The sequence below is a fragment of the Glycine soja genome, chromosome 9 (assembly GCF_004193775.1).
Source record: "Glycine soja cultivar W05 chromosome 9, ASM419377v2, whole genome shotgun sequence".
Lineage (NCBI taxonomy): Eukaryota > Viridiplantae > Streptophyta > Magnoliopsida > Fabales > Fabaceae > Glycine > Glycine soja.
This window is the reverse complement of record NC_041010.1, coordinates 27,528,785-27,549,207: the sequence shown is the minus strand read 5'-3', so window position 1 is coordinate 27,549,207 and position 20,423 is coordinate 27,528,785. Positions and strand designations below refer to the sequence as shown.

General features: G+C 36.9%; 1 protein-coding gene and 1 long non-coding RNA gene across 7 annotated transcripts; one reads left to right on the top strand and one right to left on the bottom strand.

The window, feature by feature from the left end:
• The first annotated feature begins 506 nt into the window (after positions 1–506).
• LOC114367986 lies at positions 507–19,376 on the top strand. Of its 6 annotated transcripts, none has more exons than XR_003657299.1 (5): positions 507–957; positions 1,039–1,076; positions 1,200–1,236; positions 8,314–8,443; positions 18,818–19,376. It is a non-coding gene; the product is annotated as an uncharacterized LOC114367986 (long non-coding RNA). The 6 variants fall into 6 exon arrangements; XR_003657297.1 differs by having other exon boundaries at positions 1,197–1,236; XR_003657298.1 differs by having other exon boundaries at positions 1,039–1,081; positions 1,197–1,236.
• Positions 4,703–5,883, bottom strand: LOC114367985 (preprotein translocase subunit SCY2, chloroplastic-like). The gene is made up of 3 exons (XM_028325294.1): positions 5,455–5,883; positions 5,275–5,381; positions 4,703–4,851 (listed from the first exon to the last, which is right to left on the bottom strand). Exons 1-3 carry the CDS (start codon positions 5,603–5,605, stop codon positions 4,762–4,764), a joined length of 348 nt encoding a protein of 115 aa, XP_028181095.1. The 5' UTR covers positions 5,606–5,883; the 3' UTR covers positions 4,703–4,761.
• Positions 19,377–20,423: the final 1,047 nt, after the last annotated feature.

Here is a 20,423-nt window from a genome sequence, read left to right as displayed (position 1 = left end):
ATATCCTTTCTCCTAAATAGTCCTTAAATTAATGAAATTATATAAATAGTCTCTAATGTATTAAAAATCATGTTACAAAGACCTTTAAGCATTATAAAATTGTTCAAATTGGTCCCAATGTTAGTAAAATCTATCAATTTAGTTAAATTGATTGATATTCAATACTATAGGAATTATTTATATAATTTCATTAGTTTAAGGATTATTAGAAAAGAGGGTAATGCTTGAGGAACTAAATCTATGATATATTTCAATATATTCACTAATTTAATTTAATCATCACTATTAAAATATTATGATTTTATGACGTACATTATAAAATGTTTATTAGAGATCATTTTAAAATATAAGATGATGATATTTTTGTAATTAAAAAGACTAAATAATTTGTATTTTAACGTATTTTAAGACTATAAAGAATCATCTTAAAATAAAATATATGTTAATGGTAAAATTGTAAATAAAATGATAAGAGACATCACGGGTCTTTCGTTTAAGACCGTCGTCGTTATTGGGAACATTATTAATTAATTCCCTCCGCATTGCGCCCGCGCCACCACAGCTCCTTCCCTCACCTCTCCACTGCAGCTCCTTCGACGTCGTCACTACAGGAAGCTCTCGCCCCCTCCATCAGTCACGCTGTCTATCACCGTGTATATTTGCGGCTTGTTTGGGTGCCCTAATTAGGGTTTAGAATGCTTAGTATTTGGGAACGTACCACGAATGGTTTATTTGGCATTGAGATTCTGTGAGCAATGTCAACATAGACCATTTCGTGGACTTTGAGTTGCTGTACACATTGCTACACACCCTAATGCCATTAGGGTAACTTGTATGTTCCTGCGATGAAGTTTTGTTTAACCAGATTCTTTGAAAATTGTAGGAGACCCATGTTATCTGGTTTTATCTTTAGTTTGAGCATGGGCATGGTTCACGACCAGTTGCGGTTTTAATACGGTGAGTGAATGGCATGAACTCCCTTACATGTTCTGTTTCTCACTGCACTGCCCTTTTAATTAACAGTGGTTTTCAATTTAGGTTGAGATGCTTAAATGGAACAAGTCATATGATTTCTGGTAAGGTCATTGCAGTAAGTATTAATTAATTAACACGATGTGTCCCACTTCTCATATAGACTAGGAACTTGCCAGGAACATTGGGTGTTACCTAATAATTCATTTCTTATATGCATTCAGGAGATGATTGCAATTAGAAGATCACTCGTTAGTCTCTAAGGTACATACTTAAATGCATTCTTAATGGTTTTCATATTTCTTGAATCCTTTTAAAGTTGGTTCTTATGTGATGCCCCTGCATAGTATTTTGTTCCATGTATGTGAAAGGTGCAAATTATGTGTACACATTAATGTGGTTTGTCTTGACATAGCTAATGTAATTGATGTTTTGATTTAGTTTCTATATTTATCCAATCTTTTGCATGGTTTGTTCACCTTATCTCCTACACAACAGGTTTTCATTTTTTTTTTCAACACTGTAAATTTGGTTTGTTCACATTATCGCAGCCAATTTTGGTTACTGAGATAGGAACAACATTCTCAATTTTGATTAAAAAAACAGTATCCTTAGTGTGGTGGTTTCTGGTTGTAGCTTCTTCCAGCAACTTAGATAACTCGTCCACCTTCTTGATAGATTCAGGTTCCGTAATTCGGAGTTCATCATTTTCTTGAAACATACAGTGCAACTCATTTTCTTTATCCAATAAGTTCTCCTTCAATTTCATGTTCTCAGCTGTTGTTTCCTTAAGAGCTTCCTGCAGTTGGATTGCCTCAGCCTCAACTTCCTTCAGATTTTCCTTCAACTGAGCTTCTTCCTCCCTGTTGGCATTAGCTTGTTCCTCTGTTTCTTCAAGCAAATAAAGAAATCTTTTTATTTCTTTTTCCAGGGACACCTTCTCTTCTTCATTTTCTTTATGCAGCTGACTAATTGAAGCTCTCTCTGCTCCCTCTCAGCCTTGGAGTTCTCAAAGGCACTCTTAGAATTTTCAATACTACATACAAGAACATCAATCTCATGTCGTGCCTCATCAAGCATGGACTCGTATTTTTCATTAGTAGCTTTTAACACTAACTTTAAGTCTTCAATCTGGGCATCATAGCTTTCACTTTTAGCTTGGATGTTTAGTAGATTTTCTTTGGCTTCTCTAGCATCTGCAGATACTTCATGTAATGAAGAAGCTAAGCTTTCCATTGCCTTTTTACTATTTTCTTCTTCATCCCTAGAATTCTCCAATTCACTGATGAATAAAGGTTTTTCTCTTCTAATAAGGCTTGAACACTAGAAGCAGCAAGCTTTTCATCGTTCAGAGCCTGTGCTTTCTCTTCCTTAACCCTCTGAAGTTCAGTTGTCAGAGCCTCAACTTCCTTTAATAGAAACAGTTTACATGTGCTACTCCTGCACAGGTTCCAATGCTGTGCTTGGATTACCATATGCTAGCTTTGGTGGTTTCTCCACATACACATTGTGGTGTGAAAATGCAAGATTCTGTCCATTTTTCAGTTTCCAAGAAATTTTAACACTTAGGATCCTTGAATCTTGAGGACCAGATTTCCAATTGATGCATTCACCATTAACTAGCTAGGAAGTAGAAACTGGAAAATCTGGCTTATAGTTAGAAGTCTTGACAGTGATGTGACCAAGAACAACAAAATAATCAGTTGAGGAAGGCACAGCATGATCAGGACCAAATGGTCTGGATTTCATGGAAGGAGCATTTGGCCTATAGCACAAAGCATGGATTCCAGTGAGAATGTAACCATTCATTTCAATTGTACCTTCATGTATAACCCATCCAGGGGCATTTCCCTTGTGCTCACTTGTTAGGACTACTTTGCTAAATTCGCTTGACAGATAATCCATTCCATGGGAAGTGAGTAGTAAAGACGTTGTTTTGTTGATGGTAGAAGTGAAGTCAAGTACAAGTTCCAATGAAGAATTGTATCAGATTTCATCTGCATTTGTCACAGATTTCAGGTGTCAAATGGACTAAGAAAAGCGGGTAATAGGAATCTCAAATTGTATATGATGATTTTGGTGAACTAGTCAGTATGTGCACTATACCATTGGTTAAGGAAAGATACATACTTCACTTCCCTTCCCTCAAATAAGTATCTAGATTTAGCTCCCTAGGAAGATAAACAATTTTTAAGTAAACTTTTATTTACACTGCTGTATTGACAGCTATTTTAGGTTAGATGAGTCTGATGGCCAGAGATGTAAAGGCATAAAATCATTGGTGCATTTGCCTTTGCGAGAGTTGGTTCATGACAGTATTAGAGCCTCTATGACCAGAAGGTCTAAACTTCAACCTTTGCCACTATAATTTCTAATAAAAATTTGAATTTCAATGCAAAGCAAGTAAGCTTCTGCATTTTTCCTAGTTCAAGCCCAAAGGGTCTTACACAAAGTGGTGTGTTGAGGATAAATTATTAGATAATCTTCGATCACATGGTCTCCATTAATCTCCCTATGATATGTTATCAAGTGTTATTAATTTTTCCTTGTAAATTGAAAATTTTGAATACATGTCATATAAAGATTAGTTGGGACCATAAACAGTGGTGGCCCTGGACCACTTTATAATTTCTTGTGCTTGAAATATACAAATAGAAAACAATTCATGTGCCTTTAGCTAACAATTTAAGATTTTGAAAGACATGAGCATGTAACCTCCCTATCATGCTTCAAACCTGAGGATAGAGATATGTACACATTTTCCAGAAATTTTAATAGAGGTGATAGCTTACAGAATAAATGAAGTGGATAGGCAACTTGGCTAAAATGGACTGTCCTTGAAAGATTCTTCTCTTTAAGTAAGTACCCTCTCCAAGAGATCCTTTGAATGTAATATTTCCCCCTCCACTATATGATGCTTCCTTCAAGCTACATTTTATAAGCAAGACAACATATACTTGGGAACTTATCTGAACTAGTTCTGAAATGTAGTAATTTAATACCTTGATTTAAAATAGAACAGAAAAGAAAGGAGGCATACAAAATCATGGAAGGTTGTAATACTACAAAAACTAAAAGTACATAACATAATAATATGACAAGTGTTTGCACACTATCAGGTCAGCCATCAAACTCTATAAATAAGTTCCAGAAGCACATAATCATAGCAATATGTGATGCTTAATCATATTTCCAGTCTCTTGGTACCAAAACAGGTCCTCAAAATTCAATAAGGAAAGGAGCCTATAATCTACACTGAATTTTTTGTTAGTGTATCAGTGCCTACCATTTAGGCCATTTTTTGGGGATAACGACTCGCTATCAAGGCATTTAACCTCCTGTATACAAACACCTCGTTTTTATATTACAGAGCACGTCTATAACAGGAGAATTTCCTGTACAAATTTCTGCTGTAGCTACAACTATAACCTAAATAATTATTTTCCTAAATCCATAAAACAAATATCAAAGAGATATAAACCAGAAGATGAGGCTTCTGAATCAGCTACTGTCATTATCGGCAGGCAGCGTTTACCACCTCCTCACTAGCAACACACCACTAGCTAACCTCAATATTCTTAGACACTGTAAACTTTAATGTCCCCGAAAATCCAAACTTCCTGAAAATTTGTTTGACAATAGGCAGTCCTGATCAATTATAAGTACCAGAATTGAAAAATCTGTGGACAGAAAAATTATACTACTTACCACATACAACGTTGGCCAAAGTTATCCCAGAGGTTCAAATTAAATTGGCTCAGGGGAGTGACAGCATGGCTTTTCCCAAAGTTATACGCCATATCGTCTCAAAGCATTGCTCAAGCTTGGCATCACATTATATGCTTGATATGATCTTCTGAGTTCAATAATGGAACCAACCTGGATCAATAAAACCAAGGACTAAGTGAATCTATACAACAGACTAGGAAGTTGAACAAAGAATTTGATGGTTTATGTATTATGTTTAAAGAAAGTCTTTCAAATTTTCAGTACTGTATATAAGTATGACTCTTGAACCAATTCCATTTTTTTTTTGTAGAAGGAAAACTGTTCAACTAAATCCCCTTATACCCAATGCAAATCATTTATTTCTTTTTTTAGGTGATGAAAATAGAAACTATAAATCAGTAAGATACTACCAATACTAGTGACATGCCAGTTATGTGCTCCCAAAATTGGAATTACATAAAAAGCAATTCAAGCCAGGGAAGTGCAGGTGGCATGAATTTCTTGCCTGATAATGTGGTGTTACCTATAAGTTTGCATGCAAAGTATAATTACAAGAATCCTCCTTGCACTTACAATAATTAGAACTGATGTAAAACCAATAGCAAATCCAGCATTGACACGCCGCAAATAGTGGTCAAGAACGCTTGATGCAGTGGCCAGAACACTTAACAATAGCCCCCCTGCAAATTTTCCACTGGGTAGTGAATTAACATCATGTAACTGGAAAATACAGGCCATTCACCAGTAACATACCCCAAAATCGTGTGGATGCCTGAACCTTGGAGAGGTACTCTATGGTAGCCTTCCCAGGCTTTATGTTTGGTATTCTCGCACCCATCTTATTTAAATAGTCAGCAATTTCCTTTGGCATGTTATCCTGTACACAATCCACATGTAAGACCATTTACAAAATTTATACTAGTCATTCTGATAATTGTAGTATGGAAATTTTTAATGAGCATCAATTCAACCAGTTTACAGTAAATGTATTTCAATTGTGTTGAAAATAATCAAAATAAGAAGCTGAATCAGATAATTGCATAGATACATAGAGGACAGCTTTGATACTGCTTTTCTTGCTCCATTCCATATTCTCAGTAGAAAGCAAATTTAGTCTACAACAGTACTAAGGAGAGAACCATTTGGCTCCATACAATAGTTTAGTTTACATTTACAGTTACACAATGTCTTGGCAACTAAATTGTGATCCCTGCCAAACTTTTGCCAATATCATTCCTTAGTCCCTCAAAATAATTCCACTTGGAAATGTGCTAACCCAGTTTCTTTACTGCCAAAAAATCTGGTCTCCAATCCTAAATTGGTTTTACACTCACCAGGGTATAAGCTGCTGCCTATTCTTTGTTCATGCCAAAAACAATGTATTTTTCATTTCATATTACCTGGAAAACAAAAAACATAAGAAAGAAATACGATCGAATTTCAGGGTCAAGCTTGAGATTCATTGCTAACCCATATAGTTAGTTTGATAGAATAATTTGATAGTTGAGTTAGTTACACGCAGAGATAATGGTTGCAACAAGGCAAGTTGCCTATAAAAAATGCTTGGGTTGAGAGGGAGTGTTATGAACAGAGGATAAAAACAGAATGCAGAGACACAGAGGTAAGAAGCTTAAGACAGAGACAGAAGGAAATTTGCTTATATTCTTCACATCTCCTTCTAATAATACACCACCTATATATAGTTATATGCGCATGCTACAAGACAAAAGCTAATAACAGAATCTCTAAGGCACTAAATAACAGAATTATAAAAGCATAAGGTACTACTGCTCCTAACAGAATTGAGCACTACTGCTCATAACAGAATGGAGCACTACAAAATAACGGAATTGGTACCAAAATCCCTTAAACATAATCCTTCGAGTGCAGAGGTGGTTTGGTTTGCCTCTTGTTGAGTCCTTATCTTCCTCTTCCTATCATCCCTGGCCCATCAAAAACACCTTGTCCTCAAGGTGTTAGGACTTCAAACCACGGCTTAAGAAGTAGAACCAGGATCCCAAATTATAATGTGTGAAGGAAAATAGCTCGTGAGCGAATGAAGGTTAGTGTTGCGGATGCAAAGCCATTTGGCAGTGTCGATAGTTGCATAGAAGGTGAGGAGGAAGGGGTGGTCGAGCTCCTTGTCCCTGAACTTGGCGGAGAACATGATGGAAGGGGATAAGCGGAGGTCCGAGGGGAGGATGCGGCGACTGGGGGGACTCTGTGTGGATCTAGTGGATGGCGGCCCAGCGGAGGTTGGGGGAGGACGTGTGCGGCTTGCTGTTAGTGGGGTGGTGGAAAGCAGCAATGGGAAGCGGAGCCGGCAAGGGTGCAGGGCTTGGTTGCATGGGTGCGGGACATGGAAACGGAATTGGCATGGGCGGCAGAGTCGCTATGGACGGCGGAGTCGGCATGGACGGCGGAGACGGCGGTGTTGATTGCACGAAGGAAGAAGATGGGTAGTGGTGGCTGGTTATCGGGATAGGCAGTTTTAGAAGAAGGACATCCAGTTTAGATTCCATGGAAGCTTGGGTCGCGGCGAAGCAAAGTTGAGCTGCAGCAAGTTTGGCCATGGCAGCCTCAAGGCGGTCCATGCAAGCAACAGAAAGTTCGGCATCCGCCATTCGAGGTGTGTGCTGAAATGGAAGGGATGAGCCTGACAAAGGTGGTTGCTGATGGAGGGTAGTGTGGAGAGGATGCAATGGAAAAGAGGTGGTTTGGCGGGTGGTGTGGGTTGGCATGACAGTCATTGGAGCTTAATGAAAACACCAATTGTTATAAACAGAGGATAAAAACAAAATGCAGAAACACAGAGGTAAGAAGCTTAAGACAGAGATAGAAGGAAATTTGCTTATATTCTTCATATCTCCTTCTAATAATACACCACCTATATATAGTTATATGCGCTTGCTACAAGACAAAAGCTAATAACAGAATCTCTAAGGCACTAAATAACAGAATTATAAAAGCATAAGGCACTACTCCTCCTAACAGAATCAAGCACTACTGCTCATAACAGAATGGAGCACTACAAAATAATGGATTTGGTACCAAAATCCCTTAGACATAATCCTTCAAGTGCTAAGGTGGTTTGGTTTGCCTCTTGTTGAGTCCTTATCTTCCTCTTCCTATCAGGGAGACTGTATGTTGTGATTTGGGAGGAAATTCAGACTGTTATGATACAGTCCAGGCCTGAAATCAGGCTGTTTAAAATCACAAGTGACGGCTCCGATGACAAGATTGACCACTTGACTTGGCCAAATTCATGACACACCCTTGAAGGACAAAACATGTCATCCATAGCATAAGCCCTGTGTTTATACGCCAACATCCTTGGAAGATGAGTCAAATAGAAAGCACGAGACAGGTGTTGAACATCACGAGGAAAAATAGTTGATGCCAAAGCTGATACTAGTGAGACAAGCACTATGAGCTGCAGCAACTAGTGGTAATGGGCCTCAAGTCCAACATGGTCTGTGGAGTGAAAATTAATTGAATAGTTCTTTAATTAATTTTGACATGATAAATACATATATTGTCAGTGTGTTTGAATTAATTTTCTTTGACAATTGGTTTCCTACTTTTAGCTTAAACAATTTGTATTGCTTGTAGGTACTACTATTTAATTGTGTAACAAAGTTAAGGCTCTCGAAGAACTTCTTGTTGCTGGACTGAACATAAAATCATCAAATTATCACCGGCCTTACTGCACCCAAAGTTTTTGTTACTAGCACATTTTGAGGTATGTATGTCATTGTCAGACTTATGTCGTTTATTATTACATTTGTTGTACACATATGAGTATTGTTTAATATTACAATTGTCTACATTGTCAGCGAACCATAGTTTCTTATTTGAGATTGAATACAACAATTAATACAGTTTGGATTAATCGTTGTAAGTGAAAACATACATGCAGCAAAAAGTAGCATTGTATTGCTGAAAATATAGAATTGAGTCAGTGTTTTATACAGTACCACATTAAATTATTGTCTCCTCGACCCCGACTCCCCAACATGTCCCCATACCTGTACCCGGTACTCGACGGGTTAAAATTTATTATCCCATCCTCGTATCCGTTGGGTATCGGGTATCCCTGATCTTGACACGTACCCGATTCAAATTCGAAAAGTAATTTTTTTTTGTAAAAAAATATTAAAAATTTGATTCTAGAAAAAATAAATTGATTGTTAAACATTTATTTTCAACTACTTATATATCAATAACTTTATTATAACGTATGTGTCTACAAAATTCGTTAAGAAATGAATATTAAATTATGTAAAAAGTCTAAAATAAAACTAACTAGTAATAAATAAAATTAAGACTAACACATTTGTCTAGCGTGATTCTATAATTTTTTAAGGTAAATAAAATACACCAAATATGAAACAACATAACTCAAATGTTCATTAGTTCAAATTACACCAAATTAGAAATAACTAGAAAATGAAAACAATGTCCATCATCAAAATAACCACCAACTTCACTAAAGATGTCATCAACATTTCTTCCTCAACCTGGTATTTATAAAATCAAAACATCATATTTTAGATGTTGTTTCAAATCTTAAAATCATACATCACATTAGTAAATAAGTATAGTTATTACTTTACCGATCAACAATAATGTCTACTAATCTTGCAAACATTGAGTAATGCCACTGACCAAAGATCCATCTATATTTTAAAATTTTTGAAAAATTAGATATGAATAATGATATTAAAGTTTTTTTAGAACAACTAAAAGTGAATATACCTTCATCATCGGATTCAATCTCATCAGTAAAAGTTGATTCTTCAATTGATCTAGAACTTATAAATAATAATTATACAATAATAAATATCAAGTTATAAAAGCCTTAGAAGGCCAGGACACCAGACCAGCAACGCACCAAAAAAATAGCCAGCCTCAAATGAGGGTCACCACCATACAGCAACATCAATCTTCGGACAGTAAAGAGGAAAGTCAGCGCCCTGTGCATAGAGAAGAGACAACAAATTGGGGGGTGGAGGAAGAGGCATGTGAAGGAGAAAGGGAGAGGCAAGAAGCAACCACAATATGGGAACTCGCAAAGAAGTTGGGGGTAACGGGAGTTGATGACCAAGGGAGGATAATGGACAAACTTATGACAATGAAGGATAGAGATAAAAAAGAGGCGGATAAAGTGGGGAATAGGAACCACAATCCATGAATATTATCACGTATAATGTGAGAGGGTTAGGGAGGGGGGTGAAATGGGCAGCAATAAGGCATTTGGTGAAAAGAGAGACTGTAGATATGCTGTGTATACAGGAAACCAAGAAGGATACAGTAGATAAATCAATGTGCCAAGCAATTTGGGGGGATCCAACTGTTCCATGGGAGGTACAGCCAACAATGAACTCTGCAGGGGGAATTCTTTGTATGTGGAGTGAAAAGGCATTCAAGTTAGAAAGGAGAGCTATCGGTAATGGCTTCATCTGGTTGACAGGAAAGTGGATTCAGGAGGATGTGCAAGTTAATATCGTATCCATATACTCGCCATGTGACGTGCAAAATAAAAGAAACCTATGGGAGGCCATCAAGCAACTGAAAACAACAAATCAAGGGGGACTTTGGTGCATTTTGGGGGACTTCAACAGCATTAGAGACCCCTCGGAAAGGATGGGAGTTGGTCAAAGAGGAGTGGAGGAGAGTAACATCAAGGAGTTCAATGACTGGATTGATGAGCTTGAGGTGGACGAAGCGCCATGGGTAGGAAAAAACTTCACTTGGATAAGACCTAATGGAGTTACAAGAAGCAAATTGGATAGATTTCTATTATCCCCAGAATGGCTTGCAAAATGGCCGGGGAGTACGCAACACCCATTGGAGAGGAACTTTTCTGACCATTGCCCGGTCGTACTCAGATCCAAGTGTGTTGATTGGGGTCCAAAACTGTTCCGGATACTTGACTGCTGGATGTTGGACAAATCATTCAATAAAATAGTGCAAGAATGTTGGTTGTCGCACCAACAAATGGGATGGGGAGGGATTGTGCTTAAAGAAAAATTGAAGAGATTGAAAGCAAGGTTGAAGACATGGAATAGAGAACAATACGGGGACACTTTTAAGAAATATAAGAAAATTGAAGGTGAGCTAAACCAGATAGAAGCAATCTCAAGTGACAGACATCTTTCTTCCCACGAAAGCCTTACCAGGAAACAGTTACAAGAAGAGTTATGAGTAGCTGCACAATCCCATGAATGCTTACTAAGGCAGAAGGCGCGAGTAAGATGGCTAAAAGAAGGTGATTGCAACTCAAGATATTTTCATTTGATGGTAAATGCTAGTCGAAGAAGCAATGCTCTAAATGGAGTCTGGATGGATGGAGATTGGATAGAAGAACCGGCGAGAGTAAAAGAGGCAGCTAAAGTGTTTTTCTTTCGTAGATTCCATGAGGCTGATCCAAATAGACCCCGATTGGATGGTATACGTTTTCAGACCATTGGACAACAGGAAAATGATATGCTAATAGGCAGATTCAAGGAGGAAGAGATAAAAGAGGCAGTTTGGGGATGTGGGAGCGATAAGAGTCTGGGCCCCGATGGTATAAATTTCAAATTCATCAAAAGATTTTGGAATTTAATGAAGCCGGATATTATGAGGTTCTTGGATGAGTTCTATGTCAATGGAATTTTCCCAAGGGGATGCAACACATCATTCATAGTTCTAATCCCTAAGGTGACAAACCCACAAGCTTTGGATGAGTATAGACCAATATCACTAATTGGATGCATTTACAAGATAGTGGCTAAATTGTTGGCCAACAGGATGAAGAAGATCATGCCCCTAATTATTGATGAAAGACAATCTGCCTTCATGGAGGGAAGACACTTACTACAAAGTGTTCTAATAGCAAATGAGGTGGTGGATGAGGCTACAAGGAGACAGAAGCCATGCATCATCTTCAAAGTGGATTATGAGAAGGCATATGACTCTGTGTCGTGGGAATTTCTGTTATACATGCTTAGCCGAATGGGCTTTCCTGCTAAATGGATACAGTGGATAGAGGGATGTTTAAAATCTGCATCCATCTCAGTTTTGATTAATGGCAGCCCCTCGTCTGAGTTCTTCCCCCAAAGAGGGCTTAGGCAAGGGGACCCATTAGCACCCTTCCTATTTAATATTGTGGCAGAGGCACTGACTGGACTAGTAAGAGAGGCAGTGAATAAAAATTTGTTCCGGGGCTTTACAGTGGGCTCATCCAATGTCGATATCAGCATCCTGCAATATGCGGATGATACAATATTTTTTTGGTGAGGCATCATTGGAGAATGTGTTGGCAATCAAAGCAATCCCGAGGTCCTTCAAACTAGCTTCAGGACTTAAGATCAACTTTGCAAAAAGCTATTTTGGGGCAATAGGTGTGTCGGAGAGGTGGAGTTTTGATGCGGCCAGATGTTTGAATTGTAGATTGCTGTCCATCCCTTTTGTCTACCTAGGCTTACCTATAGGGGCAAATCCGAGAAGGGGGCGGGTGTGGGATCCTATTATCTAAAAGTGTGAGAGAGCTTTATCTAAGTGGAAGCAAAGACACTTATCATTTGGAGGGCGGGTCACGCTTATCCAGTCAGTTTTAACTTTCATTCCTATCTATTTCTTATCTTTTTTCAGGATTCCTAAGAAGGTGGAGGACAAATTGGTTAGATTGCAACGCAGATTCTTATGGGGAGGTAGTGAAGACACACAAAAGATCGCTTGGATCAAATGAGAAACAGTATGTCTCCCAAAGGAGAAAGGTGGATTGGGTATAAAGGATATAACTACCTTCAACCTTGCTTTGCTCGGTAAATGGAGGTGGAACCTTTTCCAGAATGAAAGTCAGCTGTGGGTCAAGGTCTTGGAGGCAAAATACGGAGGATGGAGGGGTTTGGAGGAAGCACCTAGCGATAAGTTTCAGTCCTTATGGTGGAGGGACCTAAAGATGATGTTACAAACAACACAACAAGGGGACACGATCAAAAAAGGTATTAAATGGAGGGTTGGGGGCGGAGAAAGGGTTAATTTTGGGAGGATAAGTGGATACATGATGAGGTTTCATTGGAAGTTAAATATCCTAGATTGTTCCTAATCTCGGAACAACAAAATCAATTAATACAGCAGATGGGAGGGTACAAAGATGGGGAGTGGGAGTGGAATCTATCTTGGAGAAGGCCATTGTTCAACAATGAGATAACAATGGCTGTCAATTTCCTAAAAGATGTTGAAAGGTCAGTTATTCAGCAAAAAGGAAGAGACGCATGGGTGTGGATGGCAGATCCAAGTGGGAGTTACTCGGTGCAATCTGCATACAAGGTAATGAGGGGGCCTGTAGTTGATGGGATCAAGGACAGGGCTTTTGAGGAGCTGTGGCAGCTGAAGATTCCAACGAAATATGCAGTATTTGCATGGAGGCTTCTTAGAGATAGACTACCCACTAGAATAAACTTACACAGGAGACAAATAGATATATTGGATAGGCACTGCCCATTTTGCAGCAGAGAGGAAGAGGAAGCAGGACATTTGTTTTTCCACTGCAATAGAATCATCCCTATTTGGTGGGAATCATTATCCTGAGTGAACAAATCTGTAGCTTTTCCAAAAGATCCAAGACAGCATTTTCTACAGCATGGAGATATATTGAATGAGGGGAGAAGGGCTACTAGGTGGAAATGCTGGTGGGTGGCAGTGACCTGGACCATTTGGCAGCAACGGAATAAGATAGTATTCTCCAATGAAACATTTGACAACAACAAATTGATTGACGAAGCAGCTTTCTTGTTGTGGATTTGGCTGAGGCATTTGGAGAAGGATTTTTTTTGTCATTTTAACCAATGGTCTAGTAATCTTAGAGAAGGGATAGTGTAATAGCTCAGAATATAACTTTTGATTAGCAGCTTTTCATTAATATGGTCTATGGCCTGGCTGTGGTTCCTTTTTAGACTCCATTCAGTCTAATCTCGAACCACTAGCTTGGGCAACAAAAATTGTATTTCAGTACCTCTGGTACTCAATTATCTATATATATACTTATTTTTGCTGATAAAAAAAAAGTTATAAGTTTTAAAAATATAAGCAATTCATAAAGTATCACATAAGCATTCAAAATTTTACCTGCATTCTCTGAATTCCATAACCAACTTTTAGAACACATCCAAGCTTCTAAAGTAGTATAATGAAGTCGGCTACGATGGAGAGTTAATATCTGACCTCCAATACTAAATGCCGATTCAGAAGCTACAGTGGAGATCAGAATAGCTAACACATCCCTTGCAATTGCTTGTAGTGTTGAATACTTTAGCTCATTCAATTTCCACCACATTAAGATATCAAAATCTGAACTTCTTGGTAAAACTTCCTCCTCTAAGTAATGATCTAACTCTGTTTTCATAGTTGAGGTTCTTGACCTTTTCTTTCTTTCAATGTATCTATCATAATCACACAATTTACTCTTTTCATCACTAACCACATTTGGCGATTCAAAAGAACTATTAGAATCTTGATGCTTTTTGGCTTGATATTCCGAAACCAAATCATAACACAAGTTTCGGATCCTATTAACTTGTGAAAAAAAATCCATGGGGTAAATTGATTCAAAGTAAAACTCAAGCAACTCCATTTTGTATCTTGGATCTAAAACAGTAGCAACTCGCATGATCACATGAATAACACTCCAATAAGAATCAAATTTTTGTAACATCTTTTCTGCCATTTTTTGAATCACTTCATTAGGGGAATTGACCTATTCAAATAAAGCCATCTTGATCTCACGAATTTGAGAAAATAAATGCTGGCAATTGGATATTTTGTACTAGAAATCATTTTTGTGATATCATTAAATATGGCTAATCTCTTACACACTTTGCAAATTTTCATTGTGAATCACTTGGAAAACAAGAGTATTGAGTTTCACGCTGCTTTAATCGGGAAAACACGTCCTTATATGATATTGCAACATCAAGCATCTTGTAAGTTGAATTCCATCTAGTTGGACAATCTAAACTCAACTTTTTGGTGCAAGGGATTCGCAATTGTTTAGCAGTTTCTTGAAATTTTTCCAGCCTTTTAGGTGTTGCAATCCAATATGCTACACTATCTTGAATTTTTTCCACTCCATCCTTCACAACTCCTAAACCATCTTTTACTATCAAATTTAAGATATGTGCACAACAACGCATGTGAAGAAACACTACTTCCTTAATTAAAGTGCCTAATTGCAACTTATCCTTAATTTTTTCAATCATGCAATCATTGTACTACAATTATCCAAAGTGATAGTAGACAATTTTGTATCAATGTTCCAATCAGCAAACACTCAACTAGTGCATTGCAAAGTCTTTCATTTGTGTGAGGTGAAGGAACATAAATGAACCTAGTATACAATATAACAATAAATATGTACTTAAGATACCACCTAAGGCAGCGGTATTTACATGGAGGCTTATCAAAGACCGCTTACCAACGAAGATGAACCTAAGAGGGAGACAAGTGGAGATAAGTGACCCAATGTGCCCGTTATGCAACAATTCGGAGGAGAATGCATCACACCTTTTTCATCAATTGCAGTAAGGTCCTCCCCTTGTGGTGGGAGTCACTCTCATGGGTTAAATCAGCGGGTGCTTTCCTGAAAGAACCGAAAGATCATTTCATGCAGCACAGCAGAAGGAATGCTACACGAACAAAAGATATAAGATGGAGCTGTTGGTGGATAGCCCTCACAAGGACCATATGACAACATAGAAATAAGCTGGTCTTTGATAACCAAACTTTTAATGCAAGCAAGCTGATGGATGAAGCGCTTCTTCTAGTCTGGTCCTAGCTTAAAGCTATGGAGAAAGATTTCGATACACATTTTAATCAGTGGTCTTCTAATTTGTCAGATGCCTTTGTGTAATTAGAAAGGGAGGGTCCAGGCTGAGACCTCTTCCAAGAGGTGCAGCATATATGTACTTAAGTTTTGGGGTGTAGCTGGTCCATAATAGTTAATTTCATCTTTTGAACCAGCTATGTGTTTAAACTATACTTGTACCTCTGGTACTCTTTAATATATATAATATATATCTACTTTTGCTGAGCAAAAAAAAAAAAAAAACAATAAATAGCTTAATCACATTATCACAGAAAAAGGTCTAACACAATATATCAAAACAAAAATATCTAACACAAAATTCTAAAAAATATATATTGGGAAGCTATAAAATTAAGGATGTTGCTAGTACCTCAAAATGCGATTTTGCAAAGTCCATGAGCTATCAATGTAATGAGCTGTGACTGTCCCATACCCTTTCTTTTGGTTGCTTGCAGTCCACATATCTAATGTAATTGCCATCCTTCCTTCATTTGTATCCAACAACTTCATAACAATTGATTTTTCAAAGTCATAAACATTAAATATCTTTCTTTATAGTGTTTCGTGAAGGACATTGAAATTGTGGTTGGAGTGTAGCTAAAAATCTTCTAAACCCAACATGATTCACTATTGAAAGTGGATATTCATGCATGATAATAGCACATGCAAGATCCTTCCTTGCATTTTCTTCATTATAACTTCCAGCAGTCAATTCTTGTCTACCTTGTGTAACCTTAGGAATAAGAAATGTTTGTACCTTCCCATTGTCATTTAATCTTTTCTGAATGCATTTCTTCATATGGGCATGCAAATGCTTTGTTCCATTCTTTGATGCTCCTCCGAGAAACTTTTTGCAATATTTACATTGGGCCTTGTCTTGTCCATCAATAATTTTAATCTTATCAAAATGGTTTCACACAATACTTTTGAGTCTCCCTCCTCCAGTTTTTGTTGATGATGCAACATGGTCATCCACCTTCATGCTAGGTGGTTGTTGCATAGGTTCATTATTAGGACCTTCCGCTGTACCGGTAGAACTTTCTACTGGAGTTGGTTGGTGTGAAGACAACGGGAGTAGGATGGTCTAAAGACTGTGGAGTTGGTTGGTGTGAACTAGGTTCTTAGTTTGCATATTTTCTGCCATGGACTTCAACAACAAGCTATTATTTTAAAACCAAAGCAATTAATACAAATTAACAAACATGAATCAAATATTAAGATTTAACAAAATTCATATGCATGCATATTAGTACATATAGCCTGTAATCCATGGCAGCTAGTGCAGAGAATAGTACTTCAAACAGCAATGATAGGTGACAGCTAGCTTAGAAAGAGGAAGAACAACAGTAATGATTTTAGAGTAATGTAATTTTAACAAACAGTTCTCATGACATCTTTTATAGCAAGGAGAAGCCCCCAACCGTGAGTGACATTTTGATCAAAATTTACTTACATCCACAACCATATCCTCCTTTGATTATTACAGGCTCATAGCAGCCTAACTTCTTCAACCAGGCTGTGAGGATGGCTTGAATTTTGTAGCAAAAATATAAATTAGTCCTGTTTAAATAATCTTCTCCATAATCATGTATAAGAGAAAAATAAAAATAAAATTAATTGAACTTCTCTCATAAGTTAAAATCAACTTATATACCACAACTTTTGGAGAAGTAAGATGAGAACTATAAAAGTTAATTACATAAGTTGATTTTAATTTATAGTAATTCAATTATTTTATTTAATTTTCTTTTCCCGTTAGTGTTTATGGATAACTTATTCAAACATGAATAGTTCATAGGCATCTTGAAAATTGTTTGCAATATGCACCGGCATTTAATGTTTTTTCAGTTTTGACTTCATTCTTGCATTATGCTGCAGTTAGAGAAGGCGAAGAACTAAATTGGACAATGAGAATGAGGATAGCTATGGGGATAGCCTACTGCCTAGAGTATATGCATGAGCTGAAACCACCCATTGCCCATAGAAACCTGCAATCTTCCTTTATATACCTTACTGAAGATTATGCTGCTAAAATATCAGATCTTAGTTTATGGAATGACATGTGTGATACAAAGAATGGGTCTGCAACCATACAATTCTTGGAATAGACCAGAAAAATATTTCTATGTATGTATGTGCAATGGGTCTGCATTTATCGCTTTCATATATCTGTGGTGGCCCATGTCCTCAGTTTGGCTCTATATATAAGCCTTCAACTTGGACTTAAGTACATCACAATGAGTACATAAAAAAAAAAAAAACTATCCTTATCAGACATTCATAATAACTTTATCTAACTGATTAAAAATGTTTTCAGTAAAAATAAATATGTGATCTAAAAAAAAAAAGAGTAATATGAATCAAATATCCTTACTGTCACTTTTTTTTGTCTTGATTTTTGTTTTTGCTTTCAAAATAATTCAACCATTATATTTAATATCATTATCTTATTAATTTGGTGTATAACTCTAACTCTAGAATGCGAGGAAGTGATTTCTTCCTCTGAGAATCTGCAAGAAAATATGGATTGATATTTAATATATATAAAAATCTGATGATTGACACCAAAAGTTGCAACAGCTCACCTAACAAAAGTTGCAACACAAGGGACAACACCAAAAAAAACTCTTCCTACGAAGAAAAGTAAGTAAAACCACCTACGTGCCCTTTGTTCCTCCTTGAAGGAGTGCATTCAGTCCCTTTCCCTTACATTCACTTTATGCTAAAAGGACTCATTCTTTGTATCACACAATGCCCTTTGTTCCTCCTTCAAGGGTCTGCTAAAATATTTATATGTATGCATGTGAAATGGGTTTGTTGCAGTGAAAGCTAAGCTTCAATAAATGGACCATTTTAACTTTGGCAACTTCTTTCATAATTAAAAGACCAGAAAAATACAAAATAAAGAAGGGGAGATGGCTCTAATACAAAGCCATAATTATGACTATGTGCTGTTTCTTTTTCATCCTTTTTTTTTCTTTCTTTTTTCTATAATAAAATGTGTTATTGGCATTGATTAAAAAAAAAAGAAAAAGAATATCCACTTGAACTGTTCAAAATTATTTCTATAAAAAAGGAGTTGAAATAAGATAATAGATTGTTCATCATCCTCTGGGCATTCTCACACTTTTCGAGTGTGAATTAATAACTCTTTGAATTTTGAAATACTAAATCAATTTTGATACTATTGATATTTTTTTCCTTTAAAAAAACAAAGAGACAATGTTTACAGCTTTGGAATAGTATTGTTTGTGTTGATTACAGGGAGAATTCCGCTTGCTGGGAACAATGAACTTCTGGCAGATTGGGCAGCAGAATATGTAAGGTGGGGGAAATCCTTAAGACATGTTGTGGATCCAAGGCAGAAGTCTTTGCAGGAAGAAGAGATTGAGGAATGGTCTGAAGTGATAAGAAACTGTGTACAACCAGATCCGGAGAGAAGGCAAGCATCACCACTTTGGTGAGCAGAAATGGCAATTACATCCACTGATTCAAGTTGAGACATTAATATTATAACACAAATAAGAGTTGGATGATAATTTGTACAGTTACTCTAAATTTGGAATTCATGCACTTTTGAAATATTTATGTTTATACTAATGTTTTCTAAACTAATATTTTGAAGCCAACCGAAAAAAAGAAGCATGTAGAGAACAAATAACATTTGTCTCATTGTAGAGGAATTGACTTTTGTTAATATTTGGAGGGACAGTGTTTCCTTAATACCCTTTCGAATATGTTCTTTTGGGAAACTGCTGTTGGGGCAGGGTAAAGGGCTGTTATATGTTTGCCTACTATCTATGAGCATAAAATGATTTCATTTTGTACTGTGAATACATAGTTGACATAAACTAGAGTGTCCTTGTTTCTAAAATGCTAGACATGGAAATGCTGGTGACGTCTAGTTGACATAAACGATTTCATTTTATAGAAATTCAATTATTTTATCTTCTACACTATTTTTCTCCACAGCAGACTGTAGTGTTACAAAATTTCAAGTAAAAGAAAACTTGCAGCTTTGACAAAATGATTTTAAGCTTCTTGAACAAGGTATGCCAATGTTGTGCCAGAGTCAACTATGATTCCTCAATTGTTAGTTGCTACAAATACATTTGAACTGTGAAACATAGCAAGTTAGTGAACATAGTAAAGATGATAAAATCACACAAATGTTATTTGTTCTCATATCCCCATACACAATCAAGTAATCAGTAATTTAAAGAGAGATAGATTTCCTTGGATATTCTCGTTGATTCTCCACAATGGAAGACAATTGATCACTTGTATCCTGAATTTGGAGAGGAACCAAGAAACCTACAACTTGGTATTGCTTCAGGTGGCATGAATCCATTTGAGCACTAGTCATAGTTCATGACCTATTTTGCTAATGATTTACAACCTTCCTCCTTGGTTGTGCATGAAGTGAAAATACATTATGTTGTGTATGATGATAGCAGGTCCAAGACAGTCAGGAAACAATATTGGTGTGTGTTTTACTCCCTTGATTGAAGACTTGAGAAAATTGTGAGTAGACAGGGTTTATGTTTATGATGGGAATGTTCAACAAACCTTCAGGTTGTGTGCGATAATATTTTGCACCGTTAATGACTTTCCAGCTTATAGAAATTTGAGCGGATATAATGTGAAAGGACACCACACATGTCCAATTTGTGAGAAAAAAACGAGTTACATCCAACTAAAACATGGAAAGAAGACAATATATACAAGGCACCGAAGATTTTTGAAACATTATCACTCATATCAGCGATTGAAGAAAGGATTTAATGGAACCCACGAGATTGAAGGTGCATCGAAAACCTTAGCTGGACATGAAGTTTATGATCAGGCGAAAGACATTGTAAGACACAAA

Coding starts and splice junctions, on each gene's coding strand:
- LOC114367985 (XM_028325294.1), bottom strand. CDS start 5,605: ATGGTCTTACATGTGGATTGTGTACAGGATAACATGCCAAAGGAAATT. Junction 5,382..5,454: donor GGCATCCACACGATTTTGGG/GTATGTTACTGG, acceptor GAAAATTTGCAG/GGGGGCTATTGTTAAGTGTT. Junction 4,852..5,274: donor TTACATCAGTTCTAATTATT/GTAAGTGCAAGG, acceptor TTATTGATCCAG/GTTGGTTCCATTATTGAACT.